Raw genomic sequence first — 25996 nt, 5'->3', positions numbered from 1 at the left:
TCTGAGCAGTATGCATTAATTCACAGCTAAATGTAAAAAAAAATCCACATTCAAATCAAAATAGCTGACTTCCTGTTGATCGTAGCTGATGACTGTGAATTAGAAAGTTGTCCGTCTTGATAAGAACAATTTTTGTACCGAGTTTGGTGTCTGTAGCTAAAACTAACCCCCCCACTTTTGACAAAAGGTGGCGCTATAGAGTGCCTCTTCCACGCCCTTTTAAAAGCTTTTTCCATTGTCTAGCTATCAAGAATACTAATATGTGTTTTGAGTTTCATGTAAATCTGAGGTTGTTATCTGCCTCAAAATCACCATAACAGAATATTCAAGTTTGACACGTTGCCATGGCAACAATATATAAGATATCAATATCCCCACAACAGATTTACATCGGCCATGTTTTGTCATTACTCTGATGAAGTTTGAAGCAAATAGAGTAAAAATAAGATGCTGAATTCAAAGCATTTTGAAAATGACACACTTCCTGCTGCCAGTTGGTGGCGCTATAACGTTGACTCTTAATAGTCACATATATACGATCGGTATCATACATCGAACAAACCGATGAAGTTTGATCAAACTCAGGAAATGTATGTGGATGTTATTAGGCATTTCCTGTTTCTCACTTTTTGCCCTAATTTCAACGCCTCGCCACGGGCAAACCGTTCGAGATATCAAAAATCCCCTCGCAATTTTTCATCCCCAATCTCTTGAGATCATGTTCACCGAGTTTGGTGGCAATCAAGTAAAAAACCTATGACAAGTATATCAAATTCCAGAGCATGCTTTTTTCAAACAGCCATGAATAGCTGACTTCCTGTTGGGCGGAGCCTTTGACATAGAGCGCGAAAGTTGTTCAGCTCAATGAGATCTACAAGTGTACTGAGTTTCATATAAATATATGCAAGTGTGTGTGAGCTATGGTTCAAGATTTCTGACTGTGTTCCAGGGGGCGCTGTAGAGCCCCTGTGCCACGCCCGGGTCCCAGTCTCTGTGGCGTCCTGTTGGCCGCAGATTCCAATGTGTGTGCCAATTTTCAAGAGTTTTTGAGCATGTTAAGGCCCCCAAAAACCCCCGGAAGGTTTAATAAAAAATAAAAAAAATAATAAGAATAAGAATAATCCTTAGAAGAACAATAGGGCTCTTCGCCCCTTCGGGCTTGAGCCCTAATAATCCTTAGGGGAACAATAGGGCCCTGCGCCCATTGGCTCGGGCCCTAATAAGAAACGGAGCAATTCCAAGAGGGTCCTCACACCATCGGTGCTCGGGCCCTAATAATAATAAACGGAGCAATTCCAAGAGGGTCCTCACACCATCGGTGCTCGGGCCCTAATTAAAGCTGCAAGCAGCGAGGATCGGGCCCTCGCACCCGGGCTCACCGCCAGCAATTGGCTTTAGTTAAAAAAGGCGAACGGCGAGAAATATGCATTTAAAGTCTTAAATATAAGCAGAATATGTCAAAGTCATTTATATGTGCCAATCTTCCTTTTGCCAGCAGGTGGCGCTATCATTATAATGGAATATTTTCCTTCAGATGTGTTCAGGCCAAGACTCTTATCGAACATTTAAAGTTTGGGGAAGATCGAATATTTTATGCCTGAGTTACAACAACTTCTCTTCCTATGGCGAGACATCAATTTTGTCATGGCGCCATGGACATGACCTTTAACAAAAACTCAAGATAGTCTGGCCACAAAAAAGACATTAATGTCAAAAAAATTCTAGGAGTAGTTTGTCGCAGTGTAAAATATGACACTTCCTGTTGCCAATAGGGGACACTATATTTCTTTGTTGTTCTGTCCTTTCATCTGTTAAGGGTGATTTACAATGACAGGGCTGCTCACTGCATTCACCTTTATTTATATAGTGCTTTAAACAAAATACATTGCGTCCAAGCACTGAACAACATTCATTTGGAAAACAGTATCTCAATAATGCAAAATGATAGTTAAAGGCAGTTCATCATTGATATACAGTTATGTCATCTCCGTTCAGTTTAAATAGTGTCTGTGCATTTATTTGCAATCAAGTCAATGATATATCGCTGTAGATGAAGTGACCCCAACTAAGCAAGCCAGAGGCGACAGCGGCAAGGAACCGAAACTCCATCGGTGACAGAATGGAGAAAAAAACCTTGGGAGAAACCAGGCTCAGTTGGGGGGCCAGTTCTCCTCTGACCAGACGAAACCAGTAGTTCAATTCCAGGCTGCAGCAAAGTCAGATTGTGCAGAAGAATCATCTGTTTCCTGTGGTCTTGTCCTGGTGGTCCTCTGAGACAAGGTCTTTACAGGGGATCTGTATCTGGGGCTCTAGTTGTCCTGGTCTCCACTGTCTTTCAGGGCAGTAGAGGTCCTTTCTAGGTGCTGATCCACCATCTGGTCTGGATACGTACTGGATCCGGGTGACTGCAGTGACCCTCTGATCTGGATACAGACTGGATCTGGTGGCCACGGTGACCTCGGAACAAGAGAGAAACAGGCAAATATTAGCGTAGATGCCATTCTTCTAATGATGTAGCAAGTACATAGGGTGTTATGTGAAGTGTTTCCAGTTCCGGTTTACCTAATTAATGCAGCCTAAAAATCCTTTAACGGATTTGGATATTAAAAGCATATTAGTATGTTATGTGTATGCCAGGTTAAAGAGATGGGTCTTTAATCTAGATTTAAACTGCAAGAGTGTGTCTGCCTCCCGAACAATGTTAGGTAGGTTATTCCAGAGTTTAGGCGCCAAATAGGAAAAGGATCTGCCGCCCGCAGTTAATTTTGATATTCTAGGTATTATCAAATTGCCTGAGTTTTGAGAACGTAGCGGATGTAGAGGAGTATAATGTAAAAGGAGCTCATTCAGATACTGAGGTGCTAAACCATTCAGGGCTTTATAAGTAATAAGCAATATTTTAAAATCTATACGATGTTTGATAGGGAGCCAGTGCAGTGTGGACAGGACCGGGCTAATATGGTCATACTTCCTGGTTCTAGTAAGAACTCTTGCTGCTGCATTTTGGACTAGCTGTAGTTTGTTTACCAAGCGTGCATTTGTTAACTGTGTCTTACAAGCGGTTTTTAAAAGTAAAAATTACTTCCATTTCAGTCTCTTTCAATATAAGTGTTTATATAAATGTTAATTAAAGCTTAGTTGAAATATTTTAATAGATTATTAATAATAATTTTTTTAATTACATTTTTATTTTAAGATTAGTTTATGTACTGTGAAATAACATAAAAAAAATTTTAATGAAAGGAATAACTAACATAAAAAAGATTAATAAATGATCTGAAAAATAGATTGTTCATTGTTAGTTCATGTTAGTTAATGCATTAACTAATGTTAACCAAAGAGAGCTTATTATAAATTGTTGCAAAACACTTTTCATGATCTATAACCATTTTTAAAAATACTTTTACTGATCTATAAACATTTCTGAAATTATTATATAAAACTATATTACCAGTAAAATTCATTAGCTTTTTAAAATACATATTATTTTACTTGGAAAGATTTTTATAAATGATTTAAATGCTGTATACACGTTTCTAAAACAATTATTTAAAAGTAATCCTATAGCTCCATCTGGTGGTGGCCATGATAGGTATTACACACTGCACGTTTGGTGTTGCTATCTAAACCAGTCCGAATGAAGCGTCCCTAAATGGAGCGCGAGAACAGGACAGACTGCATATGCCTATGCAAGGCCAGGTTCACAAGCTCTATCTATAATGCATATTTTTTTCAGAGCCCATGTTAATGGATCAGAGCATTCACACTGCACATGGTAAAAGATGTGAACAGAAAAGGTTAGAAGTAGAAAGGTGTGAAAAGAATGAATATCTAGCGCATGAGCATAGAGAGAGTTGTGAGTGCACAGGACACAGTTTGAGCAGAGGAAACGGGTTTTAAGTGCACGCACGCTCTCCGAGCGAAAGCAGCATATATCAGAGGACGCGTGTCTGGTTTTGTGAGAAAGTAAAGGAAATGTGAATGCAAGCGGAGAGATTCATGCTCGTGCATTATTTTAATGTGTTTTTGCGTTACAATAACGCGCTCTCACTGCTGCGTCTGCACCACATACACATACTGTATACACTCTGCAAACAGTGAACCTGTATAATGAATAACAAATCTATTTCAACACCTGAAGCATCGCTACAATGAGCTCTATGACCAATGCATGACAAGAAGACATGCCTAAAAATTCAGCACTCCTGAATATGAGCTTTTCACTTCCAGCCTTCAAGGACAATTATATCACTCATAAATCATGAAATACCAAATTATAGTATTTATTAAGATTGATGTGATTTGAAATTGGTTAAATGTGCTTGAAAAAAAAATGTAATCAGAATATCAACATGCCTTATTATTATGGACTTTGTGAAAAAGCATTTTTAACGATTTTATTGATCTATAAGCATTTGTAAAATATTTTTGCCTGCATTACAGCTTAGTCTTTATCTGTGAGCTGAACTGTTTTACTGTTAAATCAGCAAGATTGTGTAAATTCAGGTCATGTCATGTCACAGAATGTCTGTCATAGGTCAGTATCAAATAAGTTTAAAATTATTATCAGAATAAAAAAATATATATACAAGTCAACGTGTATGTATTTTTAAAATCTTTTTTTATTTTGCAATTAACATAATTTTTAATCTAATTATATAAAATAATTTTGTTTGAGCCCTACAAATTGTACTAGTTGTTTTTTTTTTTTTGTCCCTAAAACTGACAGAAAATGATAGAGAGATTTCTTAAGCTGTAATGATGAAAAAAATCACAACAACACACAATAACTGTTTTTCTGGTGATTAAAGAAATGTTAACTCTCTCTCTCTCTCTCTCTCTCTCTCTCTCTCTCTCTCTCTCTCTCTCTCTCTCTCTCTCTCTGTCAGGCAGGCCCTCAAGCACCCCTCCCCCCCCCCCCCCCCCCTCCTTTGCCTCACACAGAGAGAATGCCAGAGGGTGAAATCAGATGTCTGACAGTTTTATAATTTTCTTTTAATCATACAGTGTTGTAAAGTCGTGAAACTATGCATATTTCCTCAGAATCGCATGTTCTCTAAATGAAAAATAATTTAAAAATACAAGACAATTAATGTTTCCCTTTATAATTTTATTTCAAAAAATCACCACGGCAAAACTGTTCAAGCTATACAAAATCCATTCGCAATTTAAGTTCCTCAATGTTTTTTCAACATGTAGAAAAAGTTTGGTGTGTATAGTGCACCTCCCCTGTGAGGAGTATGCATTAATTCACAGCCGAATTTGCCCAAAAATACATATTCAAATCAAAATAGCTGACTTCCTGTTGGTCGTAGCTTTTTACTGTGAATTTGAACATTTTTGCCCTAATTTCAACGCCTCACCACGGGCGAACCGTTCGAGATATCAAAAATCCCCTCGCAATTTTTCATCCTCAATGTCTTGAGATCATGTTCACCAAGTTTTGTGGCGAATGGGTGGAAAACCTCAGAGGAGTATTTCACATTCCAGAGCATGCTTTTTTTAAACAGCCCTGAATAGCTGACTTCCTGTTGGGCGGAGCCTATGACATAGAGCGTGAAAGTTGTTTGGCTCAATGGGATCTATAAGTGTACTGAGTTTCATATAAATACATGCAAGTATGTGTGAGCTATGGTTCAGGATTTTCTGAAGGTGTTCCAGGGGGCGCTGTAGAGCCCCTGTGCCACGCCCGGGTCCCAGTCTCTGTGGCGTCCTGATGGCCGCAGGTTCCAATGTGTGTGCCAATTTTCAAGAGTTTTTGAGTATATTAAGGCCCCCAAAAACCCCTGGAAGGTTAAAAAAATAAATAAAATAATAAGAATAATCCTTAGAGGAACAAGAGGGCCCTGCGCCCATTGGTGTGGCAAGACATCAAATTTTGTCATGGCGTTATGGACACGCCCTTTAACAAAAACTCAAGATCTCCACAATTTAACATTGCACAGGCCTTTAGATTAGACTAACCACAAAAAATACATTAATGTCAAAAGATTTCTAGGAGTAGTTTGTCGCAGCGTAAAACATGTCACTTCCTGTTGCCAGCAGGTGGCGCTATGACTATAACTGAATATGGGCATGTAGATCTGTTAAGGGCAGAAGTCTTATTTAACATTTGAAGTTTGAGGCAGATTGAACATTGTATGTCTGAGTTACAGCAACTTCCTTTCTCATGGAGAAACATCGAAATTTGTCAGGTCGCCATGGAAACGCCCTTTAACGAAACCTCAAGATCTTCGCAATTTAACATCGCAAAGACCTTTAGATTTAACTGACCAAGTTTGGTGTTGATCTGAATATATCTCTAGGAGTAGTTTGTTAAAGTACAACCCCTGAAAATGGCAAAAACAACACCAATTTTACAGGGAAAATTAAAAATAACTGACTTCCTGTTGGGATTTGGATTTCGTACCAAGAGACTTTTTTGTAGGTATTGGTGTGTTACATGTGTGTACCGATTTTTGTACATGTACGTGAAAAATAGCTTGAGGCGCACTCCATTGAATGTGCATATGCACTCCGTTGAAAGTTTATAGGTGGCGCTATCGAGCCATTCTGCCACACCCGGTGGAATATTGGCCTGCAGATCTGTTCAGGTCAGGACTCTTATCACACGTGAAGTTTGGGGAAGATCGGACATTTTATGCCTGAGTTATAACATCTTTTATTCACATGGCGAGACATCGAACTTCGCCATGGTGCCGTGGACACGCCTTTTAACGAAAACTCAAGATCTTCACAACATCGCACAGGCCTTTAGATTAGACTGAACACAAAAAAGACATTGATGTCAAAAAATTTCTAGGAGTAGTTCGTCACAGCGTAAAATATGACACTTCCTGTTGCCAATAGGTGGCGCTATGAATATGGGCATGTCAGTCTGTTCAGGTTCAGAGTTTCATCAAACATGTGAAGTTTGGGGCAGATTGGACATTGTATGTCTGAGTTATAGCAACTTCATTTTTCGTGGCGAATCATCGAAATTCGCCAGGCCACCACGGACACGCCCTTCAACGAAAACTCAAGATCTTCGCAATTTAACATCGCAAAGGACTTTAGATTAGGCATTCCTGTTGGGTTTAGAATTTTGGTCCAAGAGTTTTTTTGTAGGTATTGGTGTGTTACATATGTGTGCCAATTTCCGTGCATGTACGTGAAACATAGCTGGAAGGCTGTTGATTTTCTTAGTATAGGTGGCGCTGTCGAGCCATTTTGCCACACCCTCTTCTGAATCCTATATCAGACGAACATTTTCACCAGGTTTGACGCATGTGCAAAGTTTCATGACTTTTTGAGCATGTTAAAGCCCTCAAAAATGCGATTCATTCGGGAGAAGAAGAAGAAGAAGAAGAATAAGCAAAGCAGATACAAGAGGGTCCTCGCACCTCAGTGCTCGGGCCCTAATAATATTTTTTTTCTGGTGATTAAAGAGATGTTTAAGTCCCTCTCTCTCTCCCTGTCTGTCTGCCACTCAGCTCATGCCCATCCCCCACTCACTCACACACACACACACACACTCAGTCAGCGCACATACATTCCTCAAACAGAGGGACAGAGTGGGTTGAGATGTCTGACAGTTTTTTCATTTTCTTTTAATCATACAGTGTTGTAAAGTCATGAAACTATGCAAATTTCCTCAGAATTATTTGATCTCTGCATGAAAAAATGCTTTTAAGTGTTTGGAAGCTGCAATTTAAAAATAAAAGACAATTAATGATTCCCTTTTTTACTGCCATTTCAAAAAATCACCACGACAAAACCGTTCAAGCTAACCAAAATCCGTTCGCAATTTAAGTTCCTCAGTGTTTTTGCAACATGTAGACAAAGTTTGGTCAGTATAGTGAACTTTCCCTCTGAGGAGTATGCATTAAATCACAGCTCATTTTTTTCAAAAATCCATATTCAAATCAAAATAGCCGATTTCCTGTTTGTCGTAGCTGATGACTGAATTAGAAAGTTGTCCGTCTTGATACGAACAATATAGGTACCGAGTTTGGTGTCTGTAGCTAAAACTAACCACCCCACTTTTGACAAAAGGTGGCGCTAAAGAGTGCCTCTTCCATGCCCTTTTTAAAGCTTTTTCCATTGTCTAGCGATCAATAATACTGATATGTGTTTTGAGTTTCATGTAAATCTGAGGTTGTTATCTGCCTCAAAATCACCATAACAGAATATTCAAGTTTGACACATTGCCATGGCAACAATATATAAGATATCAATATCCCCACAACAGATTTACATCGGCCATGTTTTGTCATTATTCTGATGAAGTTTGAAGCAAATCGAGTAAAAATAAGATGCTGAATTCAAAGCATTTTGAAAATGACACATTTCCTGCTGCCAGTGGGTGGCGCTATAACTTTGACTCCTAATAGTCACATATATGTGATCGACATCATACAAAAAACAAACCGATGAAGTTTGATCAAACTCAGGTAGTATATGTGGATGCTATTAGACACGTCCTGTTTCTCATTTTTCGCCATAATTTCAACGCCTCGCCACGAGCAAATCATTCAAGATATCAAAAATCCCCTGCCCATTTTTCATCCCCAATGTCTTGAGATCATATTGACCGAGTTTGGTGGCAATCTACTAAAAAACCTGTGACAAGTATTTCAAATTCCAGAGAATGCACTTTTTACATAACTCTAAATAGCCAACTTCCTGTTGGGCGGAGCCTATGACATGCAGTACGAAAGTTGTTTGGATTGATGAGATCTATATGTGTACCGAGTTTCATGTGTCTACGTGCAAGTATGTGTGATATATGGCCCTCAGTATTCCAGGGGGAGCTGTAGAGCATGTTAAGGACCCCAAAAGCCCCCGTAACGTTAGAAAAAAAAAAAAATAATAATAAATAATCCTAAGGAAAACAATAGGGCTCTCGCCCTCCAGGCTTGAGCCCTAATAATACGAAGAATAATAATAAAAAATAATCCTAAGGAAAGCAATAGGCCTCTCGCCCTTTCAATCACCTTTATTTATATAGTGCTTTAAACAAAGTACATTGCGTCAAAGCACTGAACAACATTCATTTGGAAAACAGTGTCTCAATAATGCAAAATGATAGTTAAAGGCAGTTCATCATTGAATTCAGTTATGTCATCTCTGTTCAGTTTAAATAGTGTCTGTGCATTTATTTGCAATCAAGTCAATGATATCGCTGTAGATGAAGTGACCCAACTAAGCAAGCCAGAGGCGACAGCGGCAAGGAACCGAAACTCCATCGGTGACAGAATGGAGAAAAAAACCTTGGGAGAAACCAGGCTCAGTTGGGGGGTCAGTTCTCCTCTGACCGGACGAAACCAGTAGTTCAATTCCAGGCTGCAGCAAAGTCAGTTTGTGCAGAAGAATCATCTGTTTCCTGTGGTCTTGTCCTGGTGGTCCTCTGAGACAAGGTCTTTACAGGGGATCTGTATCTGGGGCTCTAGTTGTCCTGGTCTCCACTGTCTTTCTGGGCAGTAGAGGTCCTTTCTAGGTGCTGATCCACCATCTGGTCTGGATACGTACTGGATCCGGGCGACTGCAGTGACCCTCTGATCTGGATACAGACTGGATCTGGTGGCCACGGTGACCTCGGAACAAGAGAGAAACAGACAAATATTAGCGTAGATGCCATTCTTCTAATGATGTAGCAAGTACATAGGGTGTTATGTGAAGTTTTTCCGGTTCCGGTTTACCTAATTAATACAGCCTAAAAATCCTTTAACGGATTTGGATATTAAAAGCATATTAGTATGTTATGTGTATGCCAGGTTAAAGAGATGGGTCTTTAATCTAGATTTAAACTGCAAGAGTGTGTCTGCCTCCCGACCAATGTTAGGTAGGTTATTCCAGAGTTTAGGTGCCAAATAGGAAAAGGATCTGCCGCCCGCAGTTGATTTTGATATTCTAGGTATTATCAAATTGCCTGAGTTTTGAGAACGTAGCGGATGTAGAGGAGTATAATGTAAAAGGAGCTCATTCAAATACTGAGGTGCTAAACCATTCAGGGCTTTATAAGTAATAAGCAATATTTTAAAATCTATACGATGTTTGATAGGGAGCCAGTGCAGTGTGGACAGGACCGGGCTAATATGGTCATACTTCCTGGTTCTAGTAAGAACTCTTGCTGCTGCATTTTATAAATAAAGCATTACAATAGTCTAACCTTGAAGTCATAAATGCATGGATTAACATTTCTGCATTTGACATTGAGAGCATAGGCCGTAATTTAGATATATTTTTGAGATGGAAAAATGCAGTTTTACAAATGCTAGAAAAGGCTTTCTAAGGAAAGATTGCGATCAAGTAGCACACCTAGGTTCCTAACTGATGACGAAGAATTCACAGAGCAACCATCAAGTCTTAGACCGTGTTCTAGGTTATTACAAGCAGAGTTTTTAGGCCCTATAATTAACACCTCTGTTTTTTCTGAATTTAGCAGTAAGAAATTACTCATCTAATTTTTTATATCGACTATGCATTCCATTAGTTTTTCAAATTGGTGTGTTTCACCGGGCTGCAAGGAAATATAGAGCTGAGTATCATCAGCATAACAGTGAAAGCTAACACCATGTTTCCTGATGATATCTCCCAAGGGTAACATATAAAGCGTGAAGAGTAGTGGCCTTGGTACTGAGCCTTGAGGTACTCCATACTGCACTTGTGATCGATATGATACATCTTCATTTACTGCTATGAACTGATGGCGGTCATATAAGTACGATTTAAACCATGCTAATGCACTTCCACTGACGCCAACAAAGTGTTCAAGTCTATGCAAAATAATGCTGTGGTCAATTGTGTCAAACGAAGCACTAAGATCCAATAAAACTAATAGAGGGATACACCCACGATCAGATGATAAGAACAGATCATTTGTAACTCTAAGGAGAGCAGTCTCAGTACTATGATACGGTCTAAATCCTGACTGGAAATCCTCACATATACCATTTTTCTCTAAGAAGGAATGTAATTGTGAGGATACCACCTTTTCTAGTATCTTGGACAGAAAAGGGAGATTCGAGATTGGTCTATAATTAACAAGTTCTTTGGGGTCAAGTTGTGTTTTTTTTTTCCTTTGGGCTTGAGCCCTAAAAACAGAGCTGATACAATAGGGTCCTCACACCATCGGTGCTCGGGCCCTAATAAACAAAGCAGATACAAGAGGGTCCTCGCACCTCGGTGCTCGGGCCCTAAATATTCAGTTATAGTCATAGCGCCACCTATTGGCAACAGGAAGTGACATATTTTACACTGCGACAAACTACTCCTAGAAATTTTATGACATCAATGTCTTTTTTGTGGTCAGTCTAATCTAAAGACCTGAGTGATGTTTAGTTGTGAAGATCTTGAATTTTTGTTAAAAGGCGTGTCCATGGCACCGTGATGAAGCTCGATGTCTCGCCATGGGAATAAAAGATGTTATAACTCAAACTTCACATGGGGGATAAGGGTCGTGGCCTGAACAGATCTGAAGGCCAATATTCCATCGGGTGTGGCAAAATGGCTCGATAGCACCACCTATACACTTTCAACGGAGTGCGCCTCGAGCTATGTTTCACGTACATGTACAAAAATCGGTACACACATGTAAAACACCAATATCTACGAAAAAGTCTCTTGGTACAAAATCCGAATCCCAACAGGAAGTCAGTTATTTAGAATTTTCTCCCCAAACGATCTTCCCCAAACTTCACATGTTCAATAAGAGTCCTGGCCTGAACACATCTGAAGGCGAATATTCCATGATAATGATAGCGCCACCTGCTGGCAACAGGAAGATTGCCACATATATGGAATATACTTTTATATATTTCACATATATTTATGACTTTAAATGCATATTTCTCACCATTCACCTTTTTACTAAAGCCACTCGCTGGCGGGGAGCCCGGGTGCAAGGGCCCGTTCATCGCTGCTTGCAGCTTTAATTATTATTATTATTATTATTATTATTATTATAAAGTTCTGATGAAACATGACAACACATCACATTTCAAAGAATTGCTGAACAATTTAAAAGTTAAATATTGTATTATTTAAAAAAAATATACAGTATATTTGCATGAATCTGGTGGGCCTTGGTTTAAGCAGGATAGACTGGATTTTCATTATGTTTGCAGCAGTTTTTGGTATAATGGTGTAACATTACAACATAATGTGCATTGATTGCTATGCTTGCTATGCTTTACAGTAGCATTTTATCCTGGTGAGTAATAAAGTGACCAAGTAGCTTGTGTAGTGTAACTTTTTTATAAATTAAATTAATGTACTGTATTTTAGTAAAATAATATTTTGAGAAGATTACTACATAATATATTTGGAATAAATATGATCCATTAATTACCATTTAAAATATTTTTTGTCTAATATGTTTATAATTAGTGTAGTATTTAAGGCGTAAGTATAAAAAAATATATATTAATAAATGCAAGCAAGTACTGAATTTAACTCGAGATGTAACATGTTTAAAATAGTGTTCGAAAAAAGGCAACCAATTGCATTCAGCAAAACTTTTTATTGTATAATATATCCGGTGAGGCAATAGGTAAGTTAATCTGAATGGTATATTCATAAAAACTCATTCAACTCCATACATAGAGAGAAAGATTGCAGAAACTGCAGACTAAAAAACTGTTTAAAAAAAATAAACGTTTATGCTTATGCCACCTTGGATCAGAGGCCATTATTGGTACCTTATTTTTTTTTACCTGGCCACCAGTTATTTTCTTCTCCGCTTCAAACTGACTTTTATTATTGAATTACATATTGTTTACTCTTTCAGGTTTTTGGCAGAGTTTCATGAGGACTTCTTTCCAGAGTCTGCATATGTGTCTGCAATGGAAGCACATTACAGCATGAAGCAACCACGCTCAGTCTTCTAAGAATCCTTTATAGAGAGAGTTTATTTTGTGCTGTGTTCTTCTGAATTTCTGGTCCACCCCTGACACTGAATGTTCTTCTACTTGCAAATTCTATAAATTTCCTTTAATTGTTTCACCTGTCCATTTGTAACTGTTCATTTGCAGTGCATAACAAAACTTTCATGACAATCTTTTTTTTTATTTTTTATGGTTTTACTATTTTAAAGCATTTTGAATACAGTTGTGCAAAATGATAATTTTCTTGTTTTCTAATTTTTCTGTGGTATATTCTGTATAGTATATACCATTACCTCAAACAAGTATTTGTGTTTTTTTTTTTCTATCCAAAATGGAATGACTGACTACATTTGCCTTGGTCATACTTATTTTGCTTGTCCTTTCCATTTCCTTCCTCTGTATGTACTTAAACAAGCAATTGTGCAAAAGCCAGATGTTTGTTGCACATTTGTACATTTTTGCCACCCAGAATTGTAGTAACATTGTTAATAATGCATTTTTTTATTATTATGAGCTCCACTGATAATTGCTTTGTCATGCATTTACTCATAAAAAGATATTTGCTTTATTGTACATTACTGTATATAAAGTTATCTGTGGTAAAATATTTCATCTCTTTTCTTTGTGTGAAAATAGGACAAGTCTAGATTTTAAAAATATTTTATCCCATTAATTATAATGATTAAGTTGATTATTTACATGTTCCTTTTTCTGTATATTCTATGGTGTATTGTATATGTCTATCAAAGCCACTGTCAATTATTATGGTGGTGCTTAATTATTCAATATATTATTCAAACATTTGTTTACAGTGTTTAAATGAGAGATTGGTATCAGGAAAATTTGTGTTTTATTGGCATTGATTTCAAAAGTTAAACAATTATTTAATTATAGAATGTGTAAACATTAAGATGTCGCTTTTATTACTGAATTTGTATTAAAAAAATCTAGATTGACATGTCCATAGGTTTGTCAACACCTGTGATGACAAGAAAGGCTGTGCCCCCATTACTTATTTAAAATTTTGTGTCTCATTGGAGATGCTCTAAGCTTTCTGCAGAGCAGCTGCCAAGCAAAACTATGGAATGCCAAAGCTTCCACAAAAATGTATAAATATACAAGGAAATATAAAAAGAATAATAAATGCATAAATCCACAGAGAAATGCAAATAAATAATTATTTTTATTTATGTTTTCTTATTTATGTACATCCCCAATTCCAGAAAAGTTGGGACATTTTGTAAAATGCAATAAAGTCAAGAATCTGTGACTGGTTAATTCTCTTTAACTTTTATTTAATTGACAAAAGTACAAAGAAAAATTACAAAGTTTTGTAAATAAAAACTAATTTATATTTTAATGGCTGCAACACACTTAAAAAAAAAAAAAGTTTTAACAGAGGCAAAATAAAATGTAATTAAAAAATTTTTCTCTGTATACTTCAATGTTAACAAATTAGAAGCTGTTGCTTGTCGTTTCCCTTCAATAAAATATGTGGGGAGAGTGAGTCAATGACGACACAATTTTCTTTTTTGGGTGAACTATTCCTTTAATGTTAATAAAATAAAAAATGCAAAGAGAAAAATAACTTTTTTTTTTTTTTGCACCAAATAGTATTGATAACAGTATCGATAAGTATCAGTTATCAGTATCGATAAAATATAAACAATTACCATCCCTATGCATTTGTACTCTGGTTACATAGTCCCACTCTTGATCGAGCTTTTTGTTGGCGCTGCGGAATTAATATACTGCAACCATAGACTGACTGTGACATACATGCATTACCGCTGCTCCCAGTGGGGCACCATCCCAATTGCTAAAAAAACACTTTCGTTTTTTATATATGTTAACATATGGGTGATTCTCCAAGGCGAGCGTGATTTCACCAAGTACAATATGTTCCTGGATCAAAATCCCAATCAACTAATCAGAATTGAGATATAACTTTTTGGGAAATATCTGTTTTAGGCTTACAACCAGAGTTAGGTGCTTCTACACCCTTGTTAATCAGCTATCATTTCCCACTGATTTTGGGAATAAATTATGGGTAGGGTTAGGTTTAAGGGTAGGGATTGGGTTAAGTCTATATTTTTGGACAATATTGATCCAGGATCATCAGAAGATGTTGTTCCAGGAACATGTCTTACTTGGCAAAATCAGAGTGACCTATTCTCCAACTGTGGTACATTTTCTGTCCTTGACAGAAAATATTAAAATATATATATAAAAAAAACACTTCCACTTTTTTCACACTTACTACATGTGTAGTGGAACCTATATATATATAAAAAAATCTTTGTTCAATTCTGTTGTTTCATATAAAATAGGAGGCATTTTATATGCGTTTTTTTTACTATTTTGCCTCTATCCCTAGGCCAGACTTTGGGTCTTCAACCTTATCTCACTTACAATTGAATACTGATATAATTTTACATTCAAACAGAAAGTATGCATTATAACCCAATTAATTTAAATCAAATATTATGTATATATATATATATATATATATATATATATTTTTTTTTTTTAGTTTGACATATTTTAAACATCTTGAACACTTGTCCCTTGGGTTCACTGTCATTTCCACACCTCTGCATTAAATGTAATCCCAGGCTCAGTGCTCTAGATTTGTATACTCCGTAAAGCACATGGCTAAATGAAAGAATGGTCCCAGCAGAGGTTATTAAATTGGAGATATATCAAGGTAAATATGAGAAATATGAGTATGTTTATTGTATGTCAATTCTGGACCACTCATCAATCAATCACCTTTATTTATATAGTGCTTTAAACAAAATACATTGCGTCAAAGCACTGAACAACATTCATTTGGAAAACAGTGTCTCAATAATGCAAAATGATAGTTAAAGGCAGTTCATCATTGAATTCAGTTATGTCATCTCTGTTCAGTTGAAATAGTGTCTGTTTTTATTTGCAATCAAGTCAATGATATCGCTGTAGATGAAGTGACCCAACTAAGCAAGCCAGAGGCGACAGCGGCAAGGAACCGAAACTCCATCGGTGACAGAATGGAGAAAAAAACCTTGGGAGAAACCAGGCTCAGTTGGGGGGTCAGTTCTCCTCTGACCAGACGAAAACCAGTAGTTCAATTCCAAGCTGCAGCAAAGTCAGATTGTGCAGAAGAATCATCCGTTTCCTGTGGTCTTGTCCTGGTGCTCCTCTGAGACAAGGTCTTTACAGGGGATCTGTATCTGGGGCTCTAGTTGTCCTGGTCTCCGCTGTCTTTCAGGGCAGTAGAGGTCCTTTCTAGGTGCTGATCCACCATCTGGTCTGGATACGTACTGGATCCGGGTGACTGCAGTGACCCTCTGATCTGGACACAGACTGGATCTCGTGGCCACGGTGACCTCGGAACAAGAGAGAAACAGACAAATATTAGCGTAGATGCCATTCTTCTAATGATGTAGAAAGTACGGTGTTATGTGAAGTGTTTCCGGTTCCGGTTTACCTAATTAATGCAGCCTAAAAATCCTTTAACGGATTTGGATATTAAAAGCATATTAGTATGTTATGTGTATGCCAGGTTAAAGAGATGGGTCTTTAATCTAGATTTAAACTGCAAGAGTGTGTCTGCCTCCCGAACAATGTTAGGTAGGTTATTCCAGAGTTTAGGCGCCAAATAGGAAAAGGATCTGCCGCCCGCAGTTGATTTTGATATTCTAGGTATTATCAAATTGCCTGAGTTTTGAGAACGTAGCGGACATAGAGGAGTATAATGTAAAAGGAGCTCATTCAAATACTGAGGTGCTAAACCATTCAGGGCTTTATAAGTAATAAGCAATATTTTAAAATCTATACGATGTTTGATAGGGAGCCAGTGCAGTGTGGACAGGACCGGGCTAATATGGTCATACTTCCTGGTTCTAGTAAGAACTCTTGCTGCTGCATTTTGGACTAGCTGTAGTTTGTTTACCAAGCGTGCAGAACAACCACCCAATAAAGCATTACAATAGTCTAACCTTGAAGTCATAAATGCATGGATTAACATTTCTGCATTTGACATTGAGAGCATAGGCCGTAATTTAGATATATTTTTGAGATGGAAAAATGCAGTTTTACAAATGCTAGAAACGTGGCTTTCTAAGGAAAGATTGCGATCAAGTAGCACACCTAAGTTCCTAACTGATGACGAAGAATTGACAGAGCAACCATCAAGTCTTAGACAGTGTTCTAGTTTATTATAAGCAGAGTTTTTAGGCCCTATGATTAACACCTCTGTTTTCCTCATAATTCATTCCAACGGAAACATTTCTGAATTTTTACAATTTCATCAGGTGATATTTGAGATTATTTAATGCTAACTCTAAAACTAACACTAACAGGCTAGTCAAACATGAGATATTAGAGGGAAAGGGGGAAATGTCATTTCCACAACCGTCTTCCACATCTGTCAAGAGTTTAATGCGTAAAATCTGCATGACCATAGCAACCCATGATCATCAGAGATGGATTCATTAATATTTCATTTTGAATTAAATTATTATGTTATTTATACATATAAATGTTAACATTATTAAATTATTATTTTAACCATATGCTTTGGCTACCGGGCTGTATTACATGCGATCGTCAGCATTCAAATGGAGTTTATCATAAATACATTTTACATAAAGTGCATAATAAATTATATAAAAAAACTTTTTAATCCATCCTACACGTCTTGTAAGTCCATTAACTGATCGTTTTCCACCCTTAATGTGTGTACATTATTATTAATATTAGCCTATTATTTTGGGGCATATTTTTTAATTCATTTATATTATTTATTTGCTTCAATTTCGATCTCTTTACTTAACGTTCTGGATACTTTTGTAAATAATAGCGTACTGTAAATGCTCAGCATTTACATTAAATGTCAAAAACGCAAAAAATGTAAATGCATAAAATTTATATGCATAAATAATATAATAATTTTTAATTCAAAATAAAATATTTATTAATCTATCTCTGATAGTCCCGGGTTGCTATGGTCACACAGGTTTGTTTACACATTAAACTCGTGGGCAAGAGAAAAACATGTCATTCCCTCAACATATCATCTCGAGGCCATGACATAAGGCACTATAGCTTAGTGTTCTTTTTTTTTTTTTTTTTTTTTTTGGTGTTAACTTTGTAAAATCTTAGTTGCATTTCAGAGAAATAAATCAATTAACAATTTGGAAAGATGCAAGTGTGATGTGTAACCCAATATATTTATAACTACAAATATTTCAACATTTTTGGTTTAAAACACATGGGGTTTTATTAACAAAATTCTGGAGGAGCACAATCAGATAATAAATCCAATTTGGCACAGGTGCATCTCATTTAGCTAATCATCTTAACTAGCACATCAAGGGTATATATATATATATATATATATATATATATATCCAGCCTTCCTACCTCCTGTCCTACGACAGTTTTTCAGCATCCCTCCTCCACCCCAACTCCTCACTTCTAATCTATTTTTATCCCAAATTAGGTAGGGGGAGTTCTTTGGGTTCGGGCTATGCTCCGGGCCGGACCCCTCCCCCAGGACAGCACACCAAAATATGCCTACTATTCGCTTTCAGGTTAGATGTAAGGGTGAACTTGTGAAATGTTTTTGTTCAGTTGTGGAAATGACAATTTATTTTGCGATGTTTGAAAAAAAAAAAAAAAAAATGAATACATATTTCATGAAAATCAGCACAGCCAACTTCAGGGCATACTGGGGAAAAATTATGCCAGTAATACTTTAATTAAAAATGTTTCATTTTCCGAAAATGTCCAGGTCCAAAAAGTACCATAGTTGGAGAATCACCCATATACGTATACGTAAATAAGCATGTAAACATGAACATATATATATATACATAATTATTAAAAAAAATTATACTGTGTTTTACGGCCCTGCTGAAAAAAACAACAAAAAAAAAAACAATAGAAACCATTACAGAATTTGTAATGGTTTTATTGGTTCTAATGGGAGTTCTAATGGTTTAAATGGACACTGTAATGGTCTTTGTTGGTCTCTATTTGTAATTTGCTTTATTCTATTGGTGGTATCTATTGGATACCATTAAGGACCAATAGAACACCTTTGGAAACTTCTGGTGCTATCTACTGGACACCAGTAGAAACCTTTATGACTCCAATAAATGTAGTGGTTTCTTTGGAAAACTGTAATGGTCTTAGTGGGTAGGTTACTGCTGAAAAAAATAAATAAATGAACACACAAACAATAGAAACCATTACAAAATTTGTAATGGTTATAATGGGAATTCTGTAATTTGCTTTCTTCTATTGGTGGAATGTACGTAGCTATTGTCTTGGATTGTCACAAGACGTGGACGTTTTTTTTTTTTTTGTCTAAATCTACTCAATCAATCAATCACCTTTATTTATATAGCGCTTTAAACAAAATACATTGCGTTAAAGCACTGAACAACATTCATTTGGAAAACAGTGTCTCAATAATGCAAAATGATAGTTAAAGGCAGTTCATCAATGAATTCAGTTATGTCATCTCTGTTCAGTTTAAATAGTGTCTGTGCATTTATTTGCAATCAAGTCAACGATATCGCTGTAGCTGAAGTGACCCCAACTAAGCAAGCCAGAGGCAACAGCGGCAAGGAACCGAAACTCCATCGGTGACAGAATGGAGAAAAAAACCTTGGGAGAAACCAGACTCAGTTGGGGGGCCAGTTCTCCTCTGACCAGACGAAACCAGTAGTTCAATTCCAGGCTGCAGCAAAGTCAGATTGTGCAGAAGAATCATCTGTTTCCTGTGGTCTTGTCCTGGTGGTCCTCTGAGACAAGGTCTTTACAGGGGATCTGTATCTGGGGCTCTAGTTGTCCTGGTCTCCGCTGTCTTTCAGGGCAGTAGAGGTCCTTTCTAGGTGCTGATCCGCCATCATGTCTGGATACGTACTGGATCCAGGTGACTGCATTGACCCTCTGATCTGGATACCGACTGGATCTGGTGGCCACGGTGACCTCGGAACAAGAGAGAAACAGACAAATATTAGCGTAGATGCCATTCTTCTAATGATGTAGAAGGTACATGTTATGTGAAGTGTTTCCGGTTCCGATTTACCTAATTAATGGAGCCTAAAAATCCTTTAACGGATTTGGATATTAAAAGCATATTAGTATGTTATGTGTATGCTAGGTTAAAGAGATGGGTCTTTAATCTAGATTTAAACTGCAAGAGTTTGTCTGCCTCTCGAACAATGTTAGGTAGGTTATTCCAGAGTTTAGGCGCCAAATAGGAAAAAGATCTGCCGCCCGCAGTTGATTTTGATATTCTAGGTATTATCAAATTGCCTGAGTTTTGAGAACGTAGTGGATGTAGAGGAGTATAATGTAAAAGGAGCTCATTCAAATACTGAGGTGCTAAACCATTCAAGGCTTTATAAGTAATAAGCAATATTTTAAAATCTATACAATGTTTGATAGGGAGCCAGTGCAGCGATGACAGGACCGGGCTAATATTGTCATACTTCCTGGTTCTAGTAAGAACTCTTGCTGCTGCATTTTTGACTAGCTGTAGTTTGCTTACTAAGCGTACAGAACAACCACCCAATAAAGCATTACAATAATCTAACCTTGAAGTCATAAATGCATCGATTAACATTTCTGCATTTGACATTGAGAGCATAGGCCGTAATTTAGATATATTTTTGAGATGGAAAAATGCAGTTTTACAAATGCTAGAAACGTGGCTTTCTAAGGAAAGATTGCGATCAAATAGCACACCTAGGTTCCTAACTGATGACGAAGAATTGACAGAGCAACCATCAAGTCTTAGACAGTGTTCTAGGTTATTACAAGCAGAGTTTTTAGGTCCTATAATTAACACCTGTTTTTTCTGAATTTAGCAGTAAGAAATTACTCGTCATCCAATTTTTTATATCGACTATGCATTCCATTAGTTTTTCAAATATAGAAGCTGAGTATCATCAGCATAACAGTGAAAGCTAACTGATGATATCTCCCAAGGGTAACATATAAAGCGTGAAGAGTAGCGGCCTTGGTACTGAGCCTTGAGGTATTCCATACTGCACTTGTAATCGATATGATACATCTTCATTCACTGCTACGAACTGATGGCCGTCATATTAGTTACTATTTAAACCATGCTAATGCACTTCCACTGATGCCAACAAAGTGTTCAAGTCTATGCAAAAGAATGCTGTGGTCAATTGTGTCAAACGCAGCACTAAGATCCAATAAAACTAATAGAGAGATACACCCACGATCAGATGATAAGAACAGATCATTTGTAACTCTAAGGAGAGCAGTCTCAGTACTATGATACGGTCAAAATCCTGACTGGAAATCCTCACATATACCATTTTTCTCTAAGAATGAATATAATTGTGAGGATACCACCTTTTCTAGTATCTTGGACAGAAAAGGGAGATTCGAGATTGGTCTATAAATAACTAGTTCTTTGGGGTCAAGTTGTGTTTTTTTTATGAGAGGCTTAATAACAGCCAGTTTGAAGGTTTTGGGGACATATCCTAATGAAAATGAGGAATTAATAATAGTCAGAAGAGGATCTATGACTTCTGGAAGCACCTCTTTTAGGAGCTTAGATGGTATAGGGTCTAACATACATGTTGTTGGTTTAGATGATTTAACAAGTTTATACAATTCTTTCCTCTCCTATAGTCGAGAATGAGTGGAACTGTTCCTCAGGGGGTCTATAGTGCACTGTCTGATGTGATACTGTAGCTGACGGCTGAATGGTTGCAATTTTATCTCTAATAGTATCGATTTTAAAAGTAAAGTAGTTCATAAAGTCATTACTGCTGTGGTGTTGGGAAATGTCAACACTTGTTGAGGCTTTATTTTTCGTTAATTTAGCCACTGTATTGAATAAATACCTGGGGTTATGTTTGTTTTCTTCTAAAAGAGAAGAAAAGTAATCAGATCTAGCAGTTTTTAATGCTTTTCTATAGGATATGCTACTTTCCCGCCAAGCAATACGAAATACCTCTAGTTTTGTTTTCCTCCAGCTGCGCTCCATTTTTCGGGCTGCTCTCTTTAGGGTGCGAGTATGCTCATTATACCATGGTGTCAAACTGTTTTCCTTAACCTTCCTTAAGCATAAAGAAGCAACTGTATTTAAAGTGCTAGAAAAGAGAGAGTCCATAGTTTCTGTTACATCATTAAGTTGTTCTGAGGTTTTGGATATGCTAAGGAATTTGGATACATCAGGAAGATAACTTAAAAAGCAGTCTTTTGTGGTAGAAGTGATGGTTCTTCGATACTTGTAACAAGAAGTAGAATTTTAAATTTTGGCTATATGAAGTTTGCACAGAACTAAATAATGATCTGAGATATCATCACTTGGCTGAATAATTTCAACACTATCAACATCAATTCCATGTGACAGTATTAAATCTAGAGTATGATTTCGACAATGACTAGGTCCTGAAACGTGTTGTCTAACACCAGTAGAGTTCAGAATGTCTATAAATGCTGATCCCAATGCATCTTTTTCATTATCAACATGGATATTAAAATCACCAACTATTAAAAATTTATCTGCAGCCAGAACTAACTCGGATGTAAAATAACCAAACTCTACAAAGTCTGTATGGTGGCCTGGTGGCCTGTATACAGTAGCCAGTACAAGCATAACAGGTGATTTATCATTAACATTTGTTTCTCTGGATAATGTTACATGTAGCACCATTACTTCAAACGAGTTATACTTGAAGCCTGCCCTCTGAGAAATCCTGAAAACGTTGTTATAAATTGAAGCAACTCCTCTCCCTTTGTCTTTTAGACGTGGCTTGTCTTTATAACAGTAATCTTGGGGGGTGGACTCATTTAAAATAATGTATTCATCAGGTTTTAGCCAGGTTTCTGTCAAACAGAGCACATCTATATTATGATCAGTTATCATATTATTTACAAAAAGTTTTTTCGTAGAAATGGATCTGATATTCAATAAGCCAAGCTTTATCATTTGTTTATCCATATTGCATTTGTTTTTATTTGTTGAACCTCAATTAAATTGTTAACCTTAACTTGGTTTTGACGTTTTTTGTATTTTCTAGTTCGGGGAACAGACACAGTCTCTATAGTGTGATATCTAGGTGAAAGAGTCTCTATGTGCTGAGAATTAACTGACCTCTGTGATGTGAGGCAGCTAGCAGATGGTCGGTTTAGCCAGTCTGTCTGCTTCCTGACCTGGGCCCCAGTTAGTCAATTATAAACTCTAAGACTATTTGCCATATTTCTAGAGAGAAGAGCAGCTCCACCCCGGGAGGGATGAAGACCATCTCTTTTAAACATGTCAGGTCTGCCCCAAAAGCTCGTCCAATTGTCTATGAAACCTATGTTATTCTGTGGGCACCACTTAGACATCCAGCCATTGAGTGATGACAATCTGCTATGCATCTCATCACCACGGTAAGCAGGGAGGGGACCAGAGCATAATACAGTGTCTGACATCGTGCTTGCAAGTTCACACACCTCTTTACAGTTATTTTTAGTGATCTCCGACTGGCGAAGTCGAACATCATTAGCGCCAGCATGAATAACTATCTTACTGTATTTACGTTTAGCATTTTCCAGCACTTTTAAATTTGCCAAGATGTCAGGCGCTCTGGCTCCCTGTAAACATTTGTCTATGGTGGCTGGTGTCTCTATATTCACGTTCCGTACAGTAGAATCACCAATAACTAGAGCACTTTCATCAGGTTTCTCAGTGAGTGCATCACTGAGTGGGGAGAACCTGTTTAATGTTTTGATCGGAACAGAAGAGCAGTGTTTTGACCCACGACTACGCTGCCTCACCGTCACCCAGCTGCCCTGCTGCAGGGCCTCTGCAGGAACCGGACATTGTACAGGAATCCCTGAGCTAGACGCATCCAATCTATCTAGAGCCCTAGCATTCTTACTGTCCTCAATTAAAGTTTGGATGCGTGTCTCTAATTCTGAAATCTTCTATGTCAGCCTATTTCCCTGAATTTATCACATGTGAATCCCTCATCAGCGACAGAGATAGATAAACTGTACATGTGGCAAGAGGTGCAAATAACGATAGCAGGAGAAGCCATTACTCACCGTGCTTGATGAAATATTCTTACTGCGGTTGTTTCATGAACTTGTGAAAAACTGGAGCGAGAGAGAGGAGAGGAGAGGAGAGGAGAAAAGAAAACGCTAATGACAAGCTAACGAGTGCTAATGATTTGCAGGTGTACTGCACTCACGGAAAAGTGAACGATCAAAGTTAATCTGATAAGACTGATCGATAATATCAGAAATATGGTGTGAATTAAGTTATATTTTACCACTTAAAAAAAAACAAAAAAACAGACAGTGATAGTAAGATAAAGATTCTAGAGAAAAAATAAAATAAAAACAGCTACACAGAGCTACGATTAGCTACAGAAGGCCAACAGGAAGTAGAGAAAACACTGTCCAACAGCGACACCCTGCAGGCAGGCAGAAGAAGAAGAAGAAGAAGAAGAAGAACTAGATAAAAAAGTTTGTCAAGACAAACTTTAAGTTGGCTTGAGAAAGCCTGACCAGAAAGTTTGAAAAGTTTAGAAAGTTTGAAAAGTTTGAAAATGTGAAAAGTTTAAAAAGTTTAAAAAGATTTAAAAGTTTAAGAAGTTGAAAGACAGTGATTAACATATTGCTAGCATTACAAGCAAGTGACTACCATGTCATTGGCATAATTAGCAAAGTTGCTAGCATGTTGCTAGCATGATTAGCAAGTGACTAGCATGTATTTAGCATGATTAGCAAGGTATCTAGCATGTATTTAGCATAATTAGCAAGTGACTAGCCATGTCGCTAGCATGATTAGCAAGTTACTAGCATGTCTCTAGCATGTCTCTAGCATGTTTCTAGCATGATTAGCATGCGGCTAACATGTTTCTAGCATGATTAGCATGTGACTAGCATGTTTCTAGCATGATTAGCATGTTGCTAGCATGTCGGTAGCATAATTAGAAAAAGTGACAAGCCATGTTGCTAACCTGATTAGCAAGTCACTCGCATGACTAGAATGTTGACAAAGACAAACTTTAAGTTGGCTTGAGAAAGCCTGACCAGAAAGTTTGAAAAGTTTAGAAAGTTTGAAAAATTTGAAAATGTGAAAAGTTTAAAAAGTTTAAAAAGATTTAAAAGTTTAAGAAGTTGAAAGACAGTGATTAACATATTGCTAGCATTACAAGCAAGTGACTACCATGTCATTGGCATAATTAGCAAAGTTGCTAGCATGTTGCTAGCATGATTAGCAAGTGACTAGCATGTATTTAGCATGATTAGCAAGGTATCTAGCATGTATTTAGCATAATTAGCAAGTGACTAGCCATGTCGCTAGCATGATTAGCAAGTTACTAGCATGTCTCTAGCATGTCTCTAGCATGTTTCTAGCATGATTAGCATGCGGCTAACATGTTTCTAGCATGATTAGCATGTGACTAGCATGTTTCTAGCATGATTAGCATGTTGCTAGCATGTCGGTAGCATAATTAGAAAAAGTGACAAGCCATGTTGCTAACCTGATTAGCAAGTCACTCGCATGACTAGAATGTTGCTGCCAAGATTTTAGCATCATTAGCATGTTGCTAGCATGTTTCTAGCATGTTGCTAGCATTCTTCTTGCATGACTAGCATGCGACTAGCATGTTCCTAGCATAATTTTACCATGATTAGCATATTGCTAACATGTTTCTAGCATGATTTTAGCATGATTAAGCATGTTGTTAGCATGTGACTAGCATGTTGCTAGCATGATTTTAGCATGATTAGCATGTTGCTAACATGTTTCTAGCATTATTAGCATGTTGCTAGCATGTTTCTAGCATGAATAGCATTTTCCTAACATGTTGTTAACATGTTTCTGTCATTATTAGCATGCGACTAGCATATTGCTAGCATGATTAGCATGTTACTAACATGACTTAAACATGATTAGCATGTTGTTAGCATGTTTTCTAGCATGATTAACATGCGACTAGCATGTTGCTAACATGATTTTACCATAACTAGCATGTCACTAGCATGATTAGATTGTTTCTAGCATGTTTCTAGCATTACTAGCATGCGACTAACATGTTGCTAGCATGATTAGCATGTTGATAGCATGTTTCTAGCATGAATAGCATGCG

At 37.2% G+C, this 25996-nt stretch overlaps 1 protein-coding gene and 1 long non-coding RNA gene across 6 annotated transcripts in view; one reads left to right on the top strand and one right to left on the bottom strand.

The window, feature by feature from the left end:
* The window catches only part of LOC128003797 (male-specific lethal 3 homolog), a 219403-nt gene extending 205259 nt beyond the window's left edge, over positions 1–14144 (top strand). For all 3 annotated transcript variants that reach the window (XM_052592772.1, XM_052592592.1, XM_052592921.1), the window contains one exon: positions 12770–14144. In XM_052592772.1, the coding sequence (XP_052448732.1) occupies positions 12770–12790 (21 nt within the window). In that variant the 3' untranslated portion in view covers positions 12791–14144. The remainder of the gene's footprint in view (positions 1–12769) is intronic.
* LOC128015392 (uncharacterized) lies at positions 2048–20725 on the bottom strand. Of its 3 annotated transcripts, none has more exons than XR_008183903.1 (3): positions 20613–20725; positions 16238–17000; positions 2048–2457 (listed from the first exon to the last, which is right to left on the bottom strand). It is a non-coding gene; the product is annotated as an uncharacterized LOC128015392 (long non-coding RNA). The 3 variants fall into 3 exon arrangements; XR_008183899.1 differs by lacking the exon at positions 2048–2457 and adding an exon at positions 9238–9575; XR_008183913.1 differs by lacking the exon at positions 2048–2457 and adding an exon at positions 9238–9680 and having other exon boundaries at positions 16339–17000.
* Between the last annotated feature and the right edge of the window lie 5271 nt (positions 20726–25996).

This window comes from Carassius gibelio, chromosome A1, assembly GCF_023724105.1.
Source record: "Carassius gibelio isolate Cgi1373 ecotype wild population from Czech Republic chromosome A1, carGib1.2-hapl.c, whole genome shotgun sequence".
NCBI lineage: Eukaryota > Metazoa > Chordata > Actinopteri > Cypriniformes > Cyprinidae > Carassius > Carassius gibelio.
Note: the sequence above shows the minus strand (reverse complement) of the source record. Positions and strands in the feature narration are given on the sequence as shown.